The sequence below is a fragment of the Durotheca rogersii genome (assembly GCF_024521655.1).
Source record: "Durotheca rogersii strain YMJ 92031201 chromosome Unknown GGS23scaffold_25, whole genome shotgun sequence".
Taxonomy (NCBI): Eukaryota; Fungi; Ascomycota; class Sordariomycetes; order Xylariales; family Xylariaceae; genus Durotheca; species Durotheca rogersii.
In genome coordinates, this window is record NW_026251256.1 from 460,408 (window position 1) to 482,348 (window position 21,941).

Here is a 21,941-nt window from a genome sequence, read left to right on the forward strand (position 1 = left end):
AGTGTGTGGCTGGTTCGGGAGGTGCCCTGCGAAGGAGAACGAAACGAGAGAGGGGGAAAAGAGAAGTGTAAATACCGTCACCTGCTGACCGCAAAGCTGTGTCATGTGCCTACGCTAGCTGCCACGTCAATGGGTCGGCGACTACGATGACGGTGACGACAACGATGGCGACGTGGGCGGCGACGCTGGATGTCCTAGTGGAATAGCAGTGAGGCTGCGCGCCATGTGCCCGACTTCTCTCTCCCTCCCCTCCCCTGAACCTCGCCCCTAAACTCTAACCGGATCAGGTAGAAGCTCTCTACACCAGCCTCCCTCTCCGCCAGGGGGCTGGAACCTTTGGGGCTGCTACTAATGTCGAAGCATTGGTGCCCGCATCGTGTCCGCATTGGTACGTGTGTAACGTAAATAGGCAACTGAGTTAAGCAGGTAGGGAAATAGACAAGTCGTCCTGCTCACGCCCGGCCCCCCTTTCGACCCAGGGCCTCTATCCATAATCTCGAAGCCTGCCCGGGTCGCTGGGTCTCGGGGACGGTGGCGGCGGCGGGGGGTTGGGGAGGGGAGGCAAATTTGCTCTTCGGTGCCAAGTCGTGTCGCTACCCACTACGTAGCACGCACATACATACATGCGCGCGTGGGAGGCCCCGTTTTGTGATTTGTATGTACGTATAGTAGCTAGGGGGTTCAGGGGGGTGGGGAGAAGAAGAAGAAGAAGGGGGGGGGGCTAGGCAGGGACGGGGCTACGGGAGCTGAGCAATAGTGCGGGATTGCTGCGGCTCACGCTTATCTAGTACTACCTACTAGTAGGTAGACGCGGAGCCAGAGCCAGGGTAAAGCTAGGGTAAAGTGAAGTGAAGTAACGAAAGTGAAGTGAAGTGACGAAGGTGAAGTGAAGTGACGAAAGTGAAGTGAAGTAAAGAAAGTGAAGTGACGAAAGTAAAGTGAAGTGACGAAAGTAAAGTGAAGTGACGAAAGTGAAGTGAAGTGAAGAAAGTGAAGTGACGAAAGTGAAGTGAAGTGAAGAAAGTGAAGTGACGAAAGTGAAGTGAAGTAACGAAAGTGAAGTGAAGTAACGAAAGTGAAGTGAAGTAACGAAAGTGAAGTGAAGTAAAGAAAGTGAAGTGAAGCGACGAAAGTGAAGCCAGGGTGGAGTAAAGTAAAGTAAAAATGCTACCCAAGATGAGGTTAGGGTTATCCGTAGCAGGTGAAGGTGACTACGTAGGCGTCTCTTCTCTCAAAGCTACCGCCTCGTCGCTCAAGATACTAACTAGTTCGCGGTAGGGTAGGTCAGGTGCGAATTCGGAGCCCAAGGCGGACAGGTATAAGAGGTGTAGCTGAGGTATATAGGCTATATAGGCTAAGATGCAGAGACGAGGCGTGTCGCAAAGCGGGTAAGCCACCTGTCTAAATTTAGGTATGCGATACCTACCTATAAGGTTGATTATCTCAGCATCGACGATGCCGCGAGCGCGTCTGGTAATCAGGCCCTTCCGACCCCACCTCACGTTATGCTGGTGTCTGTCGTAAGCGCTCGTCTTCCTTTTTTTCCTCCTCTCGTCGGGGCTGTGCTTCGGGCGTGGTATGATAGGCGAGTAACCTCAGATCGCTGTTCTCCGTATACGATCACGCACATCGTCAGGGCACCTTTGGTAGGTATAACGCGGCTAGGGTTCGCGGCGAGGATTTCGGGGAAGCTGAGACTAGTGCTGATGGCATGGCAGCATTGCAGCCATGCGGTTAACGAATGGGGGAGGTGTCGGGACCGGCCAGGGTCGTAGCCGTCGCCGTTTCAGAGGGTTGGAGGCGCATGTCTTTAGGCACCTAGGGTAGGTAGGTAGGTAGGTATACCGCCGTAGGGTGGTATCGACTTCTCGTTGCCTCTGGTAGGGGGTGTGTCCAAGGTAGGTGAATAATGAATATCGACCTACTAGTATACGAGAAACCGTAGGCACCTCGGGAGACGGCAAGGATGGGTATAACCTCAGCCGCCGAGGGTTGCAACGGGATGTTTTAGGTAGGTACCGGGGCTGCACGCCTACCTGCACTGCGGGCTACCTGCATACCCAACTCCTGCTACCTCTTCCTCTTCTTCCACTTCTTCGGTACTAGCAGACGACGCGTAACCACGAACGGTGATCTTCCTCGCGATGTGATGCTGTACAGCCAGCCTCTCGTGCTCGGTTCCGAAGAGAAGAGGCGAAAAATGGATGCGGTGGACTCTTCTCCAAACTCCATCGTCCGGGGGGGGGGGGTTGCTTCAGGCCACCGACAGGAGACCGGCCCCCCGATCCTCCAGGGCGCCTCACGGGCTAATTGCCACAACCATTCCTGATCTGGCCCTGCAAGTCCGCTGCGTCTCGTCTTGGCCAGCTTCTAGTCCACGGGCAGTGTATTCTCTCGTCTCTCCTCCCTACGTCTCCACGTCGCTGCTTGGGGGCCAAAAAAGCAGCAGTTGACAGCCTCGGAATGAATATCTTCAGGTCCCCCCCCCAGTGAGAGGGGAGTGCTATTCCGTCGCTTCTCCGCCGCTTCGCTGTGACATCTCTCTTTTACACATATATATACTAGGGCAGCCAGCCAAACTGGCGAGTCGGCTAACCTCCTCTTTTTCTTCGGTTGTGCCGCGAATAGTGGCATCGATCTTTCTGGATCGCATCTCTCCAATTGCCGCTAGACGTCGCGTGCCACCTTCGATTGGCTAGAAGCTAGAGGACCTTTCTCCGTCTTCCCCAGACCGTCGGTACCCGAAGACAGCAGCCCCCAATTGTTGGTCGCATAGCAGCCTGCACAACATGCGTCTCCTCAACTCCCGTACCGGCGAGATGAGACACTTCATCTCGTACGCCGAGATACCGGCCTACGCCATCCTCTCGCACACCTGGGGCGAGGATGAGGTAACATTTCAGGACTGGCTTACCCTCCCCCGCTCCGAGGTCCGGAAGATGAAGGGCTTCCAGAAGATAGACTACTGCTGCCAGCAGGCAGTAAAGGACGGCCTCGAGTGGACATGGGTCGACACGTGAGCAAGCCCGTCCGCAAGACCTCTCTGCATGCAACGCGTGCGAGGACGGGAACGCGATCAGCAAGCTAACCAGGACGCCCAGGTGCTGCATAGACAAGACGAGCAGCGCCGAGCTGACCGAGTCCATCAACTCCATGTTCCGATGGTACAAGAGCGCCGCCGTCTGCTACGCCTATCTACCCGACGTACCTAAGGACCTCGATAAAGAAGAGATCGAGGAGGAGCTGGCTAATAGCCGCTGGTTTACTCGTGGGTGGACGCTGCAAGAGCTAATCGCCCCCTCCACCGTCGTCTTCTACTCCGCCGGGTGGCAGCAGATAGGCACCAAGGCCGAGCTCTCGTCCTGTATCGCCGCCATCACCGGCATTGAGGAAACCTACCTCGATGCCGCCAACATAGACCGCGCTAGCGTCGCCCAGCGCATGTCCTGGGCCTCGCGCCGTCAGACCTCACGCGATGAGGATATCGCCTACTGCCTCCTTGGTATCTTCGACGTCAATATGCCCCTCATCTACGGAGAGGGCCCCAAGGCATTCCAGCGTCTGCAGGAGGAGATCATGAAGGCCTACCCCGAGGATCACACCCTGTTCGCGTGGGGTAAGGTCGTCACGCAGTTTTCCAAACATGCCCAGGGCGAGAACCAGCTCAACGGCCTCGAGCCGCTCAGCTTGAGGGAGAAGAGTAGGCAAGATGACGACGAAGACGACGAAGACGAAGACGAGGATGACGAATCCCTCCTTGGATTTCTTGCCCAGAGCCCCCATGACTTCAAGCAATCCGGCAAATTCATCTGCTACCGCGAGGCTAAGAAGTTCTTTCGGCGCTGGGACTTCCCGCTGACGGCCCCGACCATCGTCGGCCGCACAACGCGCCTGGACCTGCCCTTAGTAGGGGCCACCCCGCCGTTTGCCGTGTGCCGTCTCGACGAGAGCCTGCCCATCTTCCGGCTGCGGCGCGTATCGATAGTAGTGCTCGTGTGCGGCCGTCAGGACGAGGTCTTCAAGTACGTCACGATCCCGCTGCTCATTTGCACTGGAGGCTTCTACGGTCGCACGCGCGAGGTCGTCGTCAACGAGCTCATCTCGACGCCGTCCGTTCACTACGACCTCCTAGGACGCTGGCGCTCGCAGATCGTTGTCGAGCGCCAGCCCCGGTACCGCCCTAGCGCCGGGGACATCATCCTGCGCCGATTCGTCACCCACGTACCATGCGCGACATCCATCGCTATCGACGAAGTCGACGTCTCTATCGACGATGGTGTCATCAAGGCGCGAAGCCCCCCCCAGCCTGGCCACATCGTCTGCCTTACCTTCGAGTACAGCAAGATGGCCGGCTTCGGCCTCGCTATCGCCCGCATGGACAGGGTCGATGAAGGCGGTGGCGACTTAGGCAGTCTGCACTTCTCGCTGATGACGGTGGATGTGGAGCGCGATGAAAAGCGGGCGAAAGAGTGGTCGGAAGCGGAGCAGGCCCGTTACGATAGGCAACTCGAGAAGGATAAGGAGCCGGAGCACAGAGAGGTGGTAGAGGTTAAGGGAGACGAGAGTGACGGAGACGACGTTGGCCACGAATATACCAACTACGGTAGTGGAGGTCAGTATATAGAGAAAGGCGGGAGAAGAACTGATAGCCCAGAAAGAAAAGGGGGGATATTTGGCAACCGCCACCACCACCACGGTGGAAAACGAGACCGACTGCGGTCCTGGGCCAGCTCGGCTATAACCGCAGCCACCACCACCACCACCGCCGTCCTCCCGCTCCGCCCTACCCCCCCTCGCCCCTCCTCCTCCTCCTCCTCCTTCACCCGCGCCCGTTCCCGCTCCCCGCGGCCGCAGCCGCCCTGGGCTCGCCCGCGCTTCCGGGACGGGCGGCAGGCGTACTACTACCTGTGGGACAACTGGAAGACGGCGCCGCACCGGCACGCCATGGCGTACCCGTCCGACACGTGGGAGATGACGTCGGAGACGGCGGCGGCGGAGGCGGCCGAGGCCTCGCGCGCCGTCGTGCCGGCGAGCGAGGCGGCCAACAGCCCCTACTACGAGCCGGACCCGACGGTGCCCACGGTGCGCATCGTCGCCGAGCGCATGTACATCGACAACGACCGCAGCCAGCCCGTCGACATCATCGACATCGTCATCCGCGCCCCCGGCGAGCCGCTCCCCGGACGCCCCGCGCCCCCCCCGTCCTCCTCGGCCCTGCTCAACGGCGTGCCCACGGTGAACGTCCAGGCGCCCGCCGAATAGCCGAGGCCGCGCGCGACACGACAACGGCGGCGAGAGAGCGAGAGAGAGAGCGGGGAGGCGCAACCCGGATGCCGCGCAGCATATATATATGCCTACGTTCCTACTGTGCCCAGGCCGTGGGCGCGCACACATGGATAGGTGGGCTGGCGGGCGGATGCATAGCGGCGGCATATGAATGGATCGGGTAGGCGCGCAGATAGAGTAGACGGGTTAAGATACCCCCCCCCCCCTCTTAGTCCCTTTTCCTCTCTCGCGGGATGCTACACCACCGCTCATGTGTATTATTCCCAGTGGCGCAGTTGGTGATCAGCGACTCGCAGTGTTTTTACATGCAGAGATGTATATTGAGAAGAGGCATATAGACTTGTTTACGTACATCTAATATATATACGTATATATACGCCAGGCCATATCCGTATTCATGTCCGCACCCGTCTCTATCAACTGAGCGTCGTGCCTAGGCAGGTACCTACCTGCTTACGGGCAAGCAGACAATTCAAGTAACGAGTGTATACTCGGTCTGGGTTACAAGTAGATACAGCAGTATTAGTGAGTAATGCACAGCGCCATTTCGTGAGACACTTTGGCTTTTCCAGGTTTTGATTAACTTCACTACAACCGCGGGTGGGTTTCAAAATCTACTCGTTCTCAGTCTCAATACAATGGCCTTCTACCCTCCCTCGACGCATCCTCTACATACATATACTGCCTGATGGCATTGATGATCCCAACCCCCCAACCCAGCGCGGAGAACGGAAACCCACAAAATCGAGCCAATCGTGCGAGGAGCCAACGGGAGGGGAGACTCGCTCAGCTCGGACGGAGAAACCCAGCTTAGCCTTGGAGCTTCTTTCTCTTGCCGACCTGGGCAGAGAAACCCGTCTTGATGGCGGTGACGGACCGCCGGGATCCGCACGAGTTGCACGTGATGAAGTAGAGACGGTTCTCTCCCTTGTTGAGTTCTGTGTCAGGCGATCTGCAGGTCTTGCAAGTTACGTATTCGACTGTCCCCGAGTCAGTTCCGCTGTCCAGAGACGCCACATATAAAATCAAGGGGGGCAGGGGTTGGCTTTGATGACTCACTAATATACTTTCTTAGGACGTTTTCGATCTGCTTCTGTTGGAATCGTCCCTTGATGACCAGCCGTCTGCTTCCGTCGACTGAGCCGTTCGTACCTAATTCGGCGAAGAGGTATGCCGTGACGTGCTCTTCGCTCCGCTTCATTCGCTTGGTGATTTCCTGGATATTTGCGAAGATAGTCTTCTTGTTGCCTTCACGTAAGCACTGCGGAGGCGGGATTTTGTAGCTTCGCGAGCCGCTGGAGGCATGGTCTGGGTTCTTCTGGGCCAGGAGGCTGAAGAAGCGACCCAGAAGTAAGTCGTAGCTGATGAGCTTGGTCTCGTCGTGGCCCCAGATGCCGGTGCCCTCGTCCATATCACCGGCTTGGTCATCGACCTTGGCCTCAGCACCATCTGCGTCGCCGTCCTTCTCCAGATCGAGAGCTGCCAACTTGGCGGCGAAGTCGTCACCTTCGCCAGCCTTGGGAGCCTTCTTCTTCTTTTTCTTCTTCAGGGTTAGATCCAGACCGCCACCGTCTGCAGCACCATCGGCGGCGCCATCCGCCTCCCCTCCTTCGCCGTCTTCCGCCTTCTTGACCTTCTTCTTCTTTTTCTTTAGCAAATCGAGGCCGCCATCTTCCACTAGGGGGGCGTCCTCTTCGGCAGGTGCTTCTCTGGCATCAGCAAAGGCGCCAAGAGCGGCAGAGAGCGGCGGCGTACGGGGAGTATGGGATAGGGCGGTGTCCTTGGTGTCTTCGGATGCCATGGTGGTAACTTTGCCGTCGGCTTCGACTACGAGGGCCTCGGAATTGAAGACGACGGATTTGCGTTGTCTGCGCTCGGGCAACGGTTGATGTTGCTGGTCCTGCTGGTCCTGCTGGGATGTGAGAATCGCGCCAAGAAATAACACATCGACTTGGTGATGTTGAGTGGGCTCTGCCTGAGCAGCGGAAAGGTGAAAAGTATGAAACTAACAGGAAGGTCGTCGGTACCGATGGTGCCGTCGGCTTCTCAAGAGTGTATTATGCTGTGTTCAGGGTGGAATACGTAGTCTTGTGGGGGAGAGAGGGAGAAAAGCAGGTGCAATATGCCAAGCGAAGGATATACTAAATCCGATGATGACTCTGACTCTTCCTCCTTGTGTCTCGGAATTTTCAATGTGGCCATCGGGAGTCGGGGCCTCATTTGGTGGGGGCAAACAGGAACGTCCACAGACGGATCGGAGGGGCCAACGCCACTAGCCCAGGACGGACTAGCGCTATCCGCGGAGGGGCGACAACTTGGCGGGGTGATAGCGAGAGGTGCCTTACGTAATCTAGGGCATGGCCCAGGTACAACCAGCACACTACTCGGTTGTGCTGTCGCCCAGGTACCGCGGACAGCCCGGGGATAAGGTGACGTGGATGGGGCGTGGTATAAGTAGGATGACAGGAGATGGAGAATTGGCGGAAGGGGAGGCTGGAAGCGGGAACGTCACCGGTGAAATTGGCAGACCCCAAACAAAATGCGTTCAGCATGCGATCCCGGATCCCGGATTCCGAAAAGCTGAGGGGACAGGAACATAGCAACAAGAAAAACAAATAGGGCGCCGTGTATGTCGAAAGAAAAGAAAAGAAAAAGCTCTTCTGGAACTTACAATATTGTCTGCCTCGGCTGCATCCATCTTGCCTGTCCCTGACCGGATATATCTTACTTAGGTGTTGGGTACTAAACGCAACCTTCTCGATCTTGTTTCTCCTTTCCGTCCCCAAGTTCCTTAGAAAGCGGCCAGGCCTGAACCGTGACTTCTAGATCCGGTGACCGATGCCCGAAAACTGGGGTCTGCGTGTGCGGCTGCAGCTGGACGATAGCCTCGACAATAAGAGAGTAGTAGTAGTAGTAGGTGGTAGTGGTGGTGGTGGTGGTGGTGGTGTTGGGGTGACTTGCTGCTAACTCGTCGACAACCCAGAGACGAGACGTTTACACGGGAACTGACAACGACGATGCCGACTCGGATGTGTCGCGGGGCGGTGGGAAGGTCGTCTCGGCTGGGAATGGATGGAATGGGAAGAAACGATACGGAGGCGAGATCACGGTGAGAGAGGGAAGAATAAAAATCGAAGAAAAAAAGAGAAAGGGCGCGGTTTACTGAAACCCAATGCGATGACGTTTGGGCCACTATAATACGATGGGAGGAGGGGTGAATAAGTCCTTGTTCGCCAGTCTCGCCCCGTCCCACAGGTAGTTATGTAGAGGTTCAGCTTCCTCCTGCCTGCGGTGCCCGCCTGATGGGTACGTACCTACGTCTATATTCGGTACGATACCCTCTATAGGCAAGTAAAGGTAGGAGGCTTATCTATCACGTCTACGACTCACTCAGCTCGGCTAGCCAGCTGGCCAAACGAGGTACCGACCTTGTTCCCACCACCAACTTTACCTACGCAACCTGGCCGCCATACGGTGTAACGGAGGTAGCTGCTTACTGCGTGCTGCCGTGTCCGGTGTCTGCTTATGAAGATGTAACCACCAATGTCAGCCGCCTCAATGGTGCCTGATATAGGGACATACCTACCTAGAGAGTGTACTGCATATAGGTAGGTACCTTAGGTACCTACCTCCTAGAGTTGCATTCACCGAGAGGTACATACACTAGGTGGGAGCCAATAGGAGCCCAAGCTGCAGAAACCTAAGGTACCTCTTACACCTACTCCCCTCACTAAGACGTACCTACGCACCTACCTCCTAGGTAGCTATAGGTACCTTAGTACCTCAGCACCCGTAGGTAAGAGCATGATATTGTCTGGCCTATCGATTGCGATAACCATCACAACCGCCAACGGTTGAACGAAGGACAGATCTAGTAACACATCAACCTCGACCAGACCGCACCTCGCGCCCGACCTCGCTACACCCGACACCATTCGCAGCTATCTTCCGATTGGGCTCCGTATCTGTTGCAAGCTCGTATTTCAACCCCCGGCGCCACGTTATCAGCAGACAGGCTCGCTGAGGTTCCAATGCATCGGATCCATTAGCAAGTAGAAGCCCGCGTCCGCCTAGTCCGCTACTCTCATACGACGTAAACCCCCCTCCGATCGCCCTCCCCTTCTTCCATTTCTCCTCAACGAGCCTCTCGGGGCCGCCGTAGTCGTCACACTTGAGGGAGCAGGGCGAGCCATGTCCCTCTCCGACTCCTTCACAATCCCCGACGTCCCGGGCGTCGATGACGACGACAACGACGATGTCGACTCCCTACCCTCCACGTCCACCGAGAGCTTCGTATCCGAGGACGGTTACGACGCCCAGCGCGAGTGGGAGCAGAGCCTTGAACAGGTTCAGCTACTCCTCACCATGATCCTCGTCCCCTTCGCCGGCAAGTATCTCGGCCGCAAGTTTGCCTACTGGAGTATGCCATTTTCCCCTGTCCTAGCATCTTCTTTTTGGGGTTCAAAAGTGGATATACGGTCTGACAGCACCCCCTCTATCAAATAGGCTGGGCGCGGTACATGGAATGGATGCACAACGTGGAGATAAGATGGACGAACAAGACAGCATTTAAGGCCGCCGGCGCCGCGGGGGCAGCGGCGACTCTGTGAAGAGACACACCAGCCACGGCTACCCAACAAGCCTGCACATATTGCCTACCTTGGCTTGCGTTCCCCTCCCGATTCCTTAGCAGGCTGAAAGGCGAGCCCAAGTGTTGATGTAAAGACGGGCATCTACGTGGATGCAGCGCCGGCCCCGCTGGAAATAGCAGAATTGGTTCGAACGCTGAAAATACAAGCACATTTGCGGCTCCGGCTATCAATCGAGAATGGAGCCGCGATAGTGAGTATACGGTGTCTCGTAGCCGGGCCGAGGACTCTGTAAGTGTATCTATAATATATGAGTACACACTTCGCGATAGTCTCCATCTGCCCCTTCTCGTTGAAAACGGATAATCAGGAGCCTACAGCTTACTTCGAAAACAACGTGCATTCCGCATCTGTCGCATTTAAGACGGTTACTATACCTATGTCACTACCAGTCTTATCGTAACGACCCTCGGCGTACCTAACCAGTCGCCAGGAAAGGCGCCACGATCGTAATGATATATAATTCATTGTCTCTGCTTCGTCGTGACCGAACAATAGTTAGGAACAAAGAGGTCGTTGTTTCAACCAGGCCCTTAGAAAAAGGAGAAGAGAAGCAACGGCCGAAGTCCATAGAACTCGACAAGGCACTAGTTCACGAACACGGTTATATCAAGAAACCGTCGCAGGGTCGGCAGGTAGGTATAAAAGGTGATCCCAGAGTATCCCAAGCTCGAGCTTATGATCACCATCAAGACTCAACACAGCAATTCTCGACATCATGCCTCGCCAAGCGTTTCCCGAGTACGATTTATACGCGACCCTCAAGGTCGACAGGAGGGCGACCAGTGCCGAGATTAAGAAGGCGTACCGAGAAGCAATTCTCAAGGAGCATCCAGACAAGGCAGGCAACACGCCAGAGAGTAACATGCGCGCCAGCCAGATCAACGAGGCCTTCACCATCCTGGGCGATCTATCTCAGCGCGCCGCGTACGACAGACACGTCGGCAACAAGGACTCGCGCGGCGATAACCGCCACACCAACGTCCCCGGCAAGGACTCGCACGGCGATAACCACCGCACCAACAAAAGTCACCACACGGAAATCAGTCGTCACCACACGCAAACCAGTAGCCACCACCGCAGCCGCGACCACAGTCACAGCCGCCCCCGCCACCACCGTACCGACAGCAGCAGCAGTAGCCATCACACGAGAAGAGGCAGTGGCACGCCACGGGAACACTCTAGCAGTTACGACGACCAGTACTACTACTGCAACCCCTGCTCCTGCAACCAGTGCTCCTGCGACCAATCCTACGACGGGTTCCGGCACGACAGACCCCCGGTAGGGGCCTCGACGGAGGATTACCTCGACGTCATGAAGGCGTCGCGGGGGCTGTACCTGCTGTACAAGTACCTGGGGAGGATCCAGTTGTCCTTCTCGACGGCCCGGCACCGGGGGATGTCGCGGACGGGCACGGTGCTGTGGCCGGCGGAGGTGCAGCGGCTGGGGCGGCAGCTGGCGGCGGCGTGGGACGACGCGACGCAGCTGGACGCGCTGCTCCGGGGGCTGGAGCAGGCGCTGCTGCACGGGACGTGGCGGGCCGGGCAGGAGAACTTCGCCGAGCGCATCGACGTGCTCAACGCACGCATCCCCCGCGCCTTCCGCGCCGCCCGCGCCGCCGCCCACAGCGCCGCCTACCTCTGCACCTGCGCCGTCCGCGACTCCCCCGCCTACATCGCCGACCTCAACCACCACCTCGCCGAGCTCCGGGTCTCGGCCGCCGGCTTCGAGCGGCCCTAGAGCGCCGGCGCGTGGTGAGACGCGGGATGAGTCGGGACCCCGGGGGGGCGCGAGTAACGAGTAAATGCTACATCTCTTACAGACAGGTATACGAGGTTTGTGGGAAGACATAGGCTCGTTATCGCTGCAGATCGGGGGGGAATTGTCGTTCTGGATATACCATTGATTATAGAATTTATATAGAAGTTAAGAAGTGAGCAATCTTGGAGCGTGTAAAAAGGGTTCTTGCTTATGCGTGCAGACGGAAAACAGGCGTTAAAACTGCTGACTATAATATCCGGCGACAACGATTCCATCCACGTTGCGTTGAAGTGTCACACGACAAAAAAAACTTGACGAGGTTCGCGGACTAGCCTTACTTACTACCACTTGGAAGTAGATATTTGTTTTACACAGGTTGAAGCCACCTATTGCTAACACCCCTGTGAGGCACATCTCACACAAACGACGTGTAATGCATTTTCAGCATAAGTAGACAGCAATACGTGATGAGGGATAATGTCCTTTGTACGAACTCGCACAAGGGATATATATATGGCCTTCGCGGACTCCTCGAACAAATAAAGTTACCACGACGCCTCTGAGGACAAAGGGGTCTTTATGATCCGATCTAGCTCCAAAGGGAGCCCCCCCCAGCCTCCCTCGACCTGGGAACTCCGCGAGAGGCACGGGTAATGAGGATCGTCGAGGCTTGTTTCAACCTCGAAAACTGGGCCGCGGCGACGGGGGGCCGGGCGGGCGGAAAGGACGACGGCGTAGGCGCACACCCCCGTCGACCGGATAGGTACCTGTTGGCTCTTGGCTGAGCCTAGACAGGGGTGGCGCGCGGCGGAAGTGCGGCGTCGTTTGTCGCATCGTTATGAAAGCCGGTCCCCGGGCTGCGCAGGCTTAGGTACGCATTCGTACTGGAGATCCCTCCCCCCCTTCTCCTTTTTTTGTCCTGGTTTCTTCTCGTCCTTTAGCGGCCGACCCCGGTGTCTTTCCACGTATTTTGCCACGACGAGACGGGATTCAAAAAAAAAAAAAACCTGCCCCGTGCTAGGATGTCGGCGTCTAGCGGGTTCCTCGCGTTGCCTGTGCCTTGGCGCTACTACGGTTCTTCACGCCGGCCCAGACGCAGTTCACCGGCTAAGTAAGCGTTAGGGTAAGCTAGGTTAGGTAACTAAGGTATGCAGGTAGGCTTGGTGTGCTCCGCGACTATCACATCGATGTAGCAACGTGCCTATCGCAGTTATGGTTCTCCGGGATCCTAGTGTTCTCTCCGGTTTAGAGATAGGTATGTAGGAAAGCCCCGGTAGCCACCGCTCCTTGCCAAACGCCTAGACCAGGCTAGACCCGCAAGGGAACAAGTTCGAGAAATGATAACTCGGGTCGCTTGGCGGGCTGATTCTCGGGTCGAGAAACAACGGGTTTTCGCTAGACCCGTTCTCTTAGTCCTCACGCTAGGAGCCGCCGTGACCCCGGGCCCTTCTGCGTGTGGTATTTTTCGACAGCCACTCCTGAAGAACAAACCGGGCGACTAAATGCGACGAAACGCGACGGCGAGAGTTTGAGCTGGGCAACGTTCGTCTGTTTAATAACCGCCTCCTGTCATGTTCAACAACGTCGCGCCATGGGTAGCTAAGCCACCTACCCTGGATCGGGTCTCTCGAGATAATTATTCGAGTCTCTGCGAGGATAGATCCCTCGGACGTGTCACGACGTAGATGTCACCGCGGAGAGGTGCCAGGCCTGTAGAAATTATGATGATCGGGTTTGTTTCTCGGCAGAGGTGTTAGGAGCTACCTGTTGTTAGTGGAGAGAGAGAAGTGATGCAGGCCAGCGGCCCTTTTCATAAATACAGCGCAGATAAACACTGGGTAGGCATCTGAGTTGAATCCGGCAGCAACCCCACGCCGCTTAGCCGGTGGTAGGACGGGAAGTTACCGAAGGTTACGATCATAACGGGACCCGGGGCCACGCATCCATGCGGTGACCCTTGCGCAACCCGGGTTGGCGAGCCTCGCTAGGTGTCGAATAGCGAAATCCTTTATAGGAGCCGGGCTAGTCACAATGAGATATTCTCGAAGACCGGGGGGGCTGCTTGTTTCCCTTCTTCATCTCCTGTTTATAGCGGGTAGGGGATGATGGCTTAGGGGGTGCCACCTCCGGGATTGATTACGCAGGTACCTACCTATCTAACGTAACACCTGTTTGTGAAAGGTGTCTGATAGGTACCTGTAGCTTAGGCTAGGTATCTACCTGGGCAGGTATTATAGGCAGGTATGCGCTTGTGTGTAAGACAGATTACGGTGGAACTTACACAGGTACCTGAGATACCTATACATTCCCTTGTGTACGCGAATTTTCTAATATCTAGGTAGTTACCTCTTCTCGGTACTTGTGGCATCCCTTTCTCTCGTCCCTTCCCGGCTCCCTCCTTGTCGGGGGAGTCGATTTAAGAAAGTGGAGCCCCAGTACCGCATGGCGGGCCTTCGACTCGCAGGATGACGTTCGCTAATCGTGCTAAGACGACTCCATCCTACTCCGGCCGATCGCTACGCCCACCCCACCCCCCGGTACCGGCTGTGTAGCTTCGTCGAATGTTGCCGTAAAACATTGGAACTCGTGTTGCTGGCGCCCTGTTTGATGCACATAACCCTCCGAGTGTGTAATATCTCTTCCTTGTTTTGTGGTTGTTCCACGGGCGCTACTACATACCTATAGGTAGGTATGGTATCTATCGTATTCCCGGAGCGAAGGCAGGACGTCCTATCACTACGTACCTGCATCTGTAGTACTGTCGGCATCTGCAGCGGGAAGCAGCACGGGAAGAAAGAAGCGGCAGAGGGGTGCCTGCCCCAGGCCGTGGGACGGAGCTACCGTAATGCTGGCCGTCGACGGCGTCGGCTGATTCGCAGAGGAGAGCACAAGAAGGTTGGGTCGTGCCGGTTGCGTGCCTGCCGTCGAATCTTTTCCACCCCCTACGCGCCACCAGCAGGCACATCCTTATTTCCGCCTTCCCAACCACCAGGACCTCGTGCTGGTACTGGTGCTCGTGTTACGATGCTGCGCGCGTACCGGGTACCGCACAATGGGCGGCAGCCTGTCACCAAGGCAGGTATGTGCTACTGCTACGCTAACACAACAGGTATTACCTCATGTAGATGTCATGGGCCTTGTACATACACACCCTCCTTCCCCCTTCTCTCCCCCCATTTCCCGCTCGTTGTCTCCCCCCTAGACTGCACAGCCGAGACGGCGTTTGCTGCCTCTCTCTCTCCTCTCTCCCTTTTCCCTTCATCCTCCCGTACTGTGTCCTGGGGATACCGGGTACTTTTTAAGTCCAGTCCGCTCGCTCTCCGTCGCTGCGTGTCCTCTACGCCTTTCTCTTCTTCGCTCATTCACGCTCCGCCCGACGACTTTCTTCTTCACTCTCCCGAGCAACGCACTCGTTTTGTTGCTCCCTCGGCTTACTTTTATTAATTCACCCAACCTTCGGTCCCGACGTCGTGCGGCTTTATAACCAGCGTCCCTTCACTCGCTCGGGATTGCCGTCAGCCCTGCAGCTCACGTTTCTGCTGGCTCGACTCGCAGATACCCTCCTCTCGCCGAATTCAAGTCGCCAGAACTGAGTAATCTGTGAACGCCACGCCGTAATCATGCGCCAGTTCGTTCTCGCGTCCGCTCTGGCGGCTGTGAGCACAGTCTACGCGGGCCCGACCGCCACCGAAAAAGAGCTCCCCAGGCGGGCGGACGCCCTGCCTACGGTGACAGCGTCCGGCAATGGTACGTATTCGATAGCCCCCTGCTTGGCAGGAGTGTTGGCTAACGATATATATAACAGCTTTCTGGGCTGGTGACACGCGATTCTATGTTCGCGGCATCGATTATCAGCCCGGTGGCTCCTCCGCCAACCTCGACCCCCTTGCCGACGCTGATTTGTGTAGACGAGATATCCAAAGATTCCAAGAGTTGGGTGTGAACACCGTACGCGTCTACTCGGTAGACAACTCGGTCAGCCACACCGACTGTATGCAGGCCCTGAACGATGCCGGCATCTACCTCGTTCTCGACGTCAACAATCCTGCCTACTCCATCAACCGGGACGACCCAGCCCGGTCGTACAACGACGTCTACCTCCAGAGCGTCTTTGCCACCATTGACGAGTTCGCCAAGTACGACAACACTCTCGCTTTCTTCTCCGGCAACGAAGTCATCAATGACAAACCCGAATCGGTGAAGTCCGCTCCCTATGTCAAGGCCACCACTCGCGACATGAGACAGTATATCAACTCCCGCGGTTACCGCAGAATCCCTGTGGGGTATTCTGCTGCCGATGTTAGCCAAAATCGCATGCAGACAGCCCAATATTTCAACTGCGGTTCCGACGAGGAGCGTAGCGACTTCTTTGCCTTTGTAGGAAGCACCTGATACCGCGGTATTTCCCATGGCTAACGAGTTCGCAGAATGACTATTCCTGGTGTGCGCCCTCATCGTTCGAAACATCGGGCTGGAACGAGAAGGTGAGAAACTTCACTGGATACGGCCTGCCCATCTTCTTGTCGGAATGGGGTTGCATCACCAACGGCCGCGACTTCGAGGAGTTGGGTGCGTTGATGAGCGACCAGATGTCGTCGGTATACTCTGGCGGCCTCATGTACGAGTACAGTAGAGAAGGCAACGGATACGGCATTGTCGAGCTCTCGGGTAACTCAGATTCTGTGAGAGAAGAGCCAGAGTTCGAGAGGTTTGCGTCAGCTCTATCTCAGTACCCTGCTCCCACCGGAGACGGCGGTTTCACTCGTACCACCTCCGCAGCTGAATGCCCAACCGTCGACGGCGTTTGGGACATTGAGGAGTGGGGCCCAAGTGCGCTCCCGGCCATGCCAGATGGCGCGCAGAAGGTAATCCTCTTCTAACCCCCTATTGGTGAGGGCGGGAAACTAATCAGTTGCTATTAGTACATGACTGACGGAGCCGGCACCGGCCCGGGCCTTAACGGAGACGGTTCCCAGCAGGCATCTGGAACCTCGACGGGCACCGCCACACCAGCTCCCGCGTCCGGTGAGAATGTTGGTGGCCGGCCAGCGCCACCAATGGACATGAGCGTGTTTGCTCTCACCGGCGTCGTGGCTCTCTTCACCTTCGCCGGTACGTTGTTGCTGTAGAGTAACTGTCAGTTCCTGCGTTAGTATTTTGTTAGACCTATGCATGGGTATAGATGGGTGAGCAAAGAGGCAAATATCGGGGTTTTTCCTTGCTGTTGTATCATGGACGGCCAATCTCGGCGCATGCTATCGTTATTCCGGGCCATAGTTTACGCGACCCTAACTAAAACTATGAGTAAGTAGACCTAATTCCTCATATATATATATACATATGGCTGTGGTCTACAAGCGGTATCTAAACAGGGAATGTGAACTAGGGGATCGACGGATAATTCACTCTAGTCATTACGAGTATACCTCCCGGCGACGAGGGTTTTGCATATAAATTTTGGGTGGTTGGTATAGAAACCTCCGGGACTGAGGGTTTGGTGATCTGAAAATGGAGTTTTAATATGGAATGGATTGCGCACTGTCGGCCCGGCAGGTGAGCGGGAATACTCAACCGGAAAAACTCTAGCAGCGATCACCCGCTCCCAAAAGGGACACAGTAGAAGCCGAACTTCCAGTCATCTCACTCGATTTCAACCGGCCAATTCTCTCTACCGTGTATTTATTACACCGTCGCTTCAGCATCACGGGTGATGCGGTAGATTCGCCTGTCAGGCGGAGAGCTAAAGCTATCCGGAAAATCTTGTTAGTATTACCAGACTCGTACCTACCGCACTGTAAGCTAGACGAGCTTTGAGCTTCAAACTACATACGAGCTAAGAACTGCTGGGGTCGTATAAATGCACACACTCTCTCTTTCTATTCTCGAATTGCTGAAACAAAGGTCTTCTCCCTGGCCTACGATGTAATCCCCTCAAAGACGTCCCTTTCCTAATGCTGTCTGCTGAGTTTTCTTTTCCCTTCCAGCTAGAACTACCGACCGCCATGCCACCAACCTTAGAACTTATTGGCCGCAGGCCTATCACAATCGGGTCAGCTATCGAGGAAGAGAAAAATATCATAAACTGGGCCTCTTACGGGCCTGCAACTGACAGGTTCTATCAAGAGCTTTGGGCACAAAGGGACTCGATCGAAGCTCTCGTTAAACATCATCTGGGGCTCGGCGGGGAAGACATGTGTAGCGTGCTGCCGTCGCACTACTGGATTCGAGGCAGCTTCAACGTTTGCGTCTTCGTCGAGGTCAAGTCAGGCAGCTCAGCCAGGAAGGTCGTATTTCGTTGTCCTATGCCACACAAGCTTGCCGAAGCCCGGTACCCCGGCAGCATACACGAGAAGTTAGGCAGCGAGGTGGGTGCGTATATATGGGTAGAAGAGAATTGCCCCGAGATTCGCCCACCTCATATGTTTGGCTTTGGTATGATGGATGGCCGTCATGTGAGTCTCCCCTTTAGTCTTTATACGCTCTTGCTAAGCAGTCAGTTCTCTTGCTAAGTAGTTAGTTCACTCATACGAAACACCTCCCATTCTTCCCTCGTATCGTGCGACTGTCTTGGCGCTTTATTTACCGATTCTTTCGGCTCCCCTTACTTTCTAATTATGTCTGGAATCTGCCGAGTCAACAAGTGTATCTGGCGTACATGATTTTGGAGTATCTGGGCCCTGAAACGGGGCGGATGCTTTCAGATACGCTTGATATGTACAGGGAAGACGAAGCCCGGAGGCAGAGATTGTTTAGAGGCATGTCCCGGATAATGATTTCTCTCGCGCGGGTTCCCCAGGCGCATATTGGATCCTTCCAGTTTCATGACGGTGGCACCGTTACACTGACTAACCGACCACTCTCTTGTTCGATGATGATTTCAGAGAACGATGGGGCGATCAGGACGATGCCGAGAAACGAGACTATCAGCTGCACGGACGCATTCGTATCGGACATGCTCACCTTTCACGATCACCGCTTCCTGAGCCAGCCAAACGCTGTGTACGACGAGGGCGACTGCCGTGCCCAGATGGCAGTCAAGGCACTGCTCCGAGTGGTTTCACACAATTATATCAAGCGAGAACTCCGCAACGGCCCGTTCCTACTTCAGCATACAGACTTCCATGCAAGCAACATTCTGGTTGACGAAGACTGGAATGTCACGGGCTTGATCGATCTGGAGTGGATATGCGCTCTACCTGCCGAAATGCTCGCGGTGCCATACTGGTTGACCGGCTGTGCTGTTGACGGGATCGAAGGCGAGAGGCTCGACCAGTTCGACCGGGTACGACGAGCCTTCATGCACATATTTGAGGAAGAAGAGCAAGCGGTAAAGGCGAAGGCAAGTAGTCATGACATCAATCTTTCCAAAATCATGCACGACATGTGGGACTCGAAAGGAGTGTGGTTCTGGTATTGTCTGTCATCCGTGAATGCCATGTACTTCCTTCTCGAGGCGCATCTGTTACCGCCGAAATCCCTTTCGCTGGAAGCCGAGAGGATTGTGTCGAGGTTTTGGAGTAGAGAGTCGGAGGACATTGTTCGGATGAAGCTCGCGGACAAGAAGGCCTATGACGACGAGCTTCGGGAATTGTTCAGTGGTTGAATGATGGTAGGGGCTATGGCAGAACCTTTCGAGGTCGGCGTTGATGAGGTGAACAGATCACGGTAGCAACATCCTTTCCTTTGCGATAGTTGCTGCATCCTCATCAACACCGCTGTATTCTCCGGATAAGTAACCCTCCTTGCTCTGATCAGGCATTTCGTCCTTTAGCAAGAGGATAGGACAAAGTAACTCTCAGTGAGGCAGGCTAGGTAATAGGACAGGCGTGCTTAAAAAGGAGCTGCTGCATAGCTATCTTACCTTGCGATGCACGCCCCTCGATGAGTCGTTCGGTAGTAGATGCAGCTTTTCGCGTGCGACTGGCACCGGCAACTATTATTTTTACTCTTATGGTTCGAGACTGTAAAGAAATCCTCTAGTCCTCTAGCAAATCTCTCCTTTTCTTCTCCTATAACCCCCCCCCCCTCCACCCCTTTTCTACAGGGAAGCAAAAACAGAAAGCATAAATTCTTCTCTTCACTCTGCTAGATCAGGCTTCTAGGGGAGCAAGTGTCAAGCGTCAAGGGAATAGGAGTAGACATACAGCCACTCACTCCGTCTAATATGTGTAACCTGGGTATGCATACACTGCCGCCGCATCTTTCCCCGTTTCTCTACTGGGTTCTCTATCGCCTGCTCGCAACTCCCCATACGAGCAATTTCGTGCAGTTGAATTACATTATCATTATCCGTGTCTCGGTGTCTCTCCCGTCTATATATCCGCAGCATCGCGCGATCGGTCCTCTGCCTCGAAGTACGCAGACGTATAGATGCCGGTCGTTGTCTAATGTCGCGGTATATTCCCCCGCGCTGGTCCCAACCCATGCTTGCCTCCCCCCTCCCCCATTCTCCATCCTCTACCGCCTCCACCTCCCCCTAAAAGAGGGTGGGGATGGGGGGGGGCCGCCGTAGACGGACGAACCGCGCGTAGACTGCCATCGCTCGCACGGCATGACCCACGCGCCGACGCCCGCCCGCAGAAACTTGAGGCTGAAGCCGTGGACGCTATCGGCGCGCCAGATCACGTCCTCGCGGGGTCCTGGGCGCGCCGACGGCGGGGCAGCGGCGGCGTCGGCGCAGGGCGAGCTGATATTGCGACGGAAGACGAAGACGGGGCCTCGGCATTGCTCGCGGCGGCGGCGGCGCAGGCGGGGGTCTCGTCGACGAGGGCGAGCGCGACGGCGAGGCAGCCGGCGGCGTCGGGCTTGTCGGCGGAGTAGATGTCGTAGGACGGGGGGGCGCTGGAGCGGACGGGGCAGGCGAGGAAGACGCCGGGGCGGCCGTCGTACGCGAGATGCGGGCGGCCGCCGGGGCCGGCGCGCGACACGGCGAAGGCGTTCGGGCCCACGGCGCCGGCGGCCCAGCACGCGAACTGGTAGGCCGGCGCGCGCATGAAGCAGCCGTGGCCGAGCCCGTCGCGCACCGTCCCCGCCGCCCCGTCCAGGCAGAACCCGCCCTGCTGGAACGGCCCGCCCAGCAGCAGCGAGCCCACGTGGCTCTCCACCACCGTCTCGTTGACCGTCCCCACCGACGCTAGCTGGAAGCAGCACTCGTCGCCGCCCTGTCGAGGCCGCAGGGTCGCCGCGGCAGAGGCGCCGGCGGCCGCGAGGAGGAGGAGGGCGTGGAAGAGGGAGGATGTGGTCATTGTGAGATGCTGCATCTGTTCTGTCGGACTAGGTGGAATGGTACGGGTTATTGGGGTATGATAGGCGTCGGTAGGTAACAGGATGTCGCTGCTGGGTGCCGGAGGGAGAAAACGGGTCCTGAGAATATTGTATGTCGATACAGTTGCGAGCGACTGAAGGTGAGGAGGGCGAGTTTTCTTATACCTAGTAAATAGGGGAGGGTGGCGTCTCTACGGCAACTGGAGCGGCTTCAGTGAATTCAACCTAGGTGTGATGTTTTCTGAGGAGGCGTCGAAGGTGACTCAAAGTGCCCCAGCCACTGAAGCAGAGACGACTTGATTTGGCGGCCTCAACTAAGACAGGATGAAGAAAAGACGCAGGGCTTTGCGTCGCAGTTCCCTGGAATGGCCACCTCGCACAGCAGCTGTCGGGGGAAGAAGGGTGCCCGCAGCTCTGCGCCCGCGTCCGCGATCTTGTTTTATTCGATGCTCGCTCGCAATGCCCAGACTCAGACTGTTGAGTGGAGCACAGAGATACACAAAAAGGAACGCACGACAGGCTGACCAGATACGCTCTTCCTTGCGCCTGTCTCGCTGCTGTGAGATGCGGGACGGGAAGACGGCTCAGCCCGCCACTCACTTCACCGACTTTCGCGCCCCTGGCAAGCCACTCCTCGCCCGTCCGGCGGGACATCGGGGACCGAGAGGGCCGAAGGAGAGTCTGGCGGGCCCGTCCGCACACCAGCAAAGGCGCCCGTCCCACACGCGCGCAGCAGAGTAGAAGACGGTGAGCCCCTGGGTACCCTGCGCGGAAACGGGAGGAGGGGCCCCAGCCACGGCTCGCGCCGCGCTGGGGCGGTCCGGGTACGTGTCCCTCCTCGCGAGTAGGCTAACAGGGCGTGCGAGGTGGGATACGAGGCCACCTGTGCACCGCGCCGGCAGCGATCCCCAGTCAGGGTCAGCAGCATGTACACACGGGCACGGCCTCGAGGGCGAGTAAGACGGCGCGTGCGCAGGTCG

General features: G+C 56.5%; 7 protein-coding genes across 7 annotated transcripts; 5 read left to right on the forward strand and 2 right to left on the reverse strand.

Annotated features, from left to right (window-relative positions):
* The first annotated feature begins 2,385 nt into the window (after positions 1 to 2,385).
* Positions 2,386 to 5,662, forward strand: GGS23DRAFT_581979 (heterokaryon incompatibility protein-domain-containing protein). Its single transcript, XM_051517216.1, has 2 exons — positions 2,386 to 3,016; positions 3,102 to 5,662. Exons 1-2 carry the CDS (start codon positions 2,790 to 2,792, stop codon positions 5,260 to 5,262), a joined length of 2,388 nt encoding a protein of 795 aa, XP_051368999.1. The 5' UTR covers positions 2,386 to 2,789; the 3' UTR covers positions 5,263 to 5,662.
* Positions 5,663 to 6,096: 434 nt separating this feature from the next.
* Positions 6,097 to 7,984, reverse strand: GGS23DRAFT_599660 (domain found in IF2B/IF5-domain-containing protein; the record flags this gene model as incomplete). The annotated part of the gene is made up of 3 exons (XM_051518955.1): positions 6,097 to 6,266; positions 6,346 to 7,195; positions 7,958 to 7,984. 3 exons carry the CDS (start codon positions 7,982 to 7,984, stop codon positions 6,097 to 6,099), a joined length of 1,047 nt encoding a protein of 348 aa, XP_051369000.1.
* Positions 7,985 to 9,045: 1,061 nt separating this feature from the next.
* On the forward strand, positions 9,046 to 9,958 carry GGS23DRAFT_243768 (uncharacterized protein). Its single transcript, XM_051512192.1, has 4 exons — positions 9,046 to 9,082; positions 9,151 to 9,379; positions 9,449 to 9,706; positions 9,793 to 9,958. Exons 3-4 carry the CDS (start codon positions 9,478 to 9,480, stop codon positions 9,894 to 9,896), a joined length of 333 nt encoding a protein of 110 aa, XP_051369001.1. The 5' UTR covers positions 9,046 to 9,082; positions 9,151 to 9,379; positions 9,449 to 9,477; the 3' UTR covers positions 9,897 to 9,958.
* A 475-nt stretch (positions 9,959 to 10,433) lies between these two features.
* On the forward strand, positions 10,434 to 12,023 carry GGS23DRAFT_243634 (uncharacterized protein). Its single transcript, XM_051512191.1, has one exon. The coding sequence runs from the start codon at positions 10,654 to 10,656 to the stop codon at positions 11,674 to 11,676; it is 1,023 nt and encodes a 340-aa protein (XP_051369002.1). The 5' UTR covers positions 10,434 to 10,653; the 3' UTR covers positions 11,677 to 12,023.
* Positions 12,024 to 15,229: 3,206 nt separating this feature from the next.
* On the forward strand, positions 15,230 to 17,452 carry GGS23DRAFT_244106 (glycoside hydrolase family 72 protein). The gene is made up of 5 exons (XM_051512193.1): positions 15,230 to 15,444; positions 15,503 to 16,074; positions 16,125 to 16,562; positions 16,620 to 17,001; positions 17,084 to 17,452. Exons 1-4 carry the CDS (start codon positions 15,318 to 15,320, stop codon positions 16,824 to 16,826), a joined length of 1,344 nt encoding a protein of 447 aa, XP_051369003.1. The 5' UTR covers positions 15,230 to 15,317; the 3' UTR covers positions 16,827 to 17,001; positions 17,084 to 17,452.
* Positions 17,453 to 18,126: 674 nt separating this feature from the next.
* On the forward strand, positions 18,127 to 19,654 carry GGS23DRAFT_582044 (uncharacterized protein). Its single transcript, XM_051517217.1, has one exon. It carries the CDS (start codon positions 18,353 to 18,355, stop codon positions 19,298 to 19,300), a length of 948 nt encoding a protein of 315 aa, XP_051369004.1. The 5' UTR covers positions 18,127 to 18,352; the 3' UTR covers positions 19,301 to 19,654.
* A 664-nt stretch (positions 19,655 to 20,318) lies between these two features.
* Positions 20,319 to 20,942, reverse strand: GGS23DRAFT_599664 (uncharacterized protein; the record flags this gene model as incomplete). Its single annotated transcript, XM_051518956.1, has 1 exon — positions 20,319 to 20,942. The coding sequence occupies one exon, from the start codon at positions 20,940 to 20,942 to the stop codon at positions 20,319 to 20,321; it is 624 nt and encodes a 207-aa protein (XP_051369005.1).
* Positions 20,943 to 21,941: the final 999 nt, after the last annotated feature.

Excerpts from the sequence above, each read along its gene's own strand:
- GGS23DRAFT_243768 (XM_051512192.1), top strand. The coding sequence starts at position 9,478 with ATGTCCCTCTCCGACTCCTTCACAATCCCCGACGTCCCGGGCGTCGAT. Across the intron at positions 9,707-9,792 it reads CCGCAAGTTTGCCTACTGGA|GCTGGGCGCGGTACATGGAA; the intron begins GTATGCCATTTT and ends TCTATCAAATAG.
- GGS23DRAFT_581979 (XM_051517216.1), top strand. The coding sequence starts at position 2,790 with ATGCGTCTCCTCAACTCCCGTACCGGCGAGATGAGACACTTCATCTCG. Across the intron at positions 3,017-3,101 it reads GAGTGGACATGGGTCGACAC|GTGCTGCATAGACAAGACGA; the intron begins GTGAGCAAGCCC and ends CAGGACGCCCAG.
- GGS23DRAFT_243634 (XM_051512191.1), top strand. The coding sequence starts at position 10,654 with ATGCCTCGCCAAGCGTTTCCCGAGTACGATTTATACGCGACCCTCAAG.
- GGS23DRAFT_582044 (XM_051517217.1), top strand. The coding sequence starts at position 18,353 with ATGATTTTGGAGTATCTGGGCCCTGAAACGGGGCGGATGCTTTCAGAT.
- GGS23DRAFT_244106 (XM_051512193.1), top strand. The coding sequence starts at position 15,318 with ATGCGCCAGTTCGTTCTCGCGTCCGCTCTGGCGGCTGTGAGCACAGTC. Across the intron at positions 15,445-15,502 it reads GGTGACAGCGTCCGGCAATG|CTTTCTGGGCTGGTGACACG; the intron begins GTACGTATTCGA and ends TATATATAACAG. Across the intron at positions 16,075-16,124 it reads GTAGCGACTTCTTTGCCTTT|AATGACTATTCCTGGTGTGC; the intron begins GTAGGAAGCACC and ends ACGAGTTCGCAG.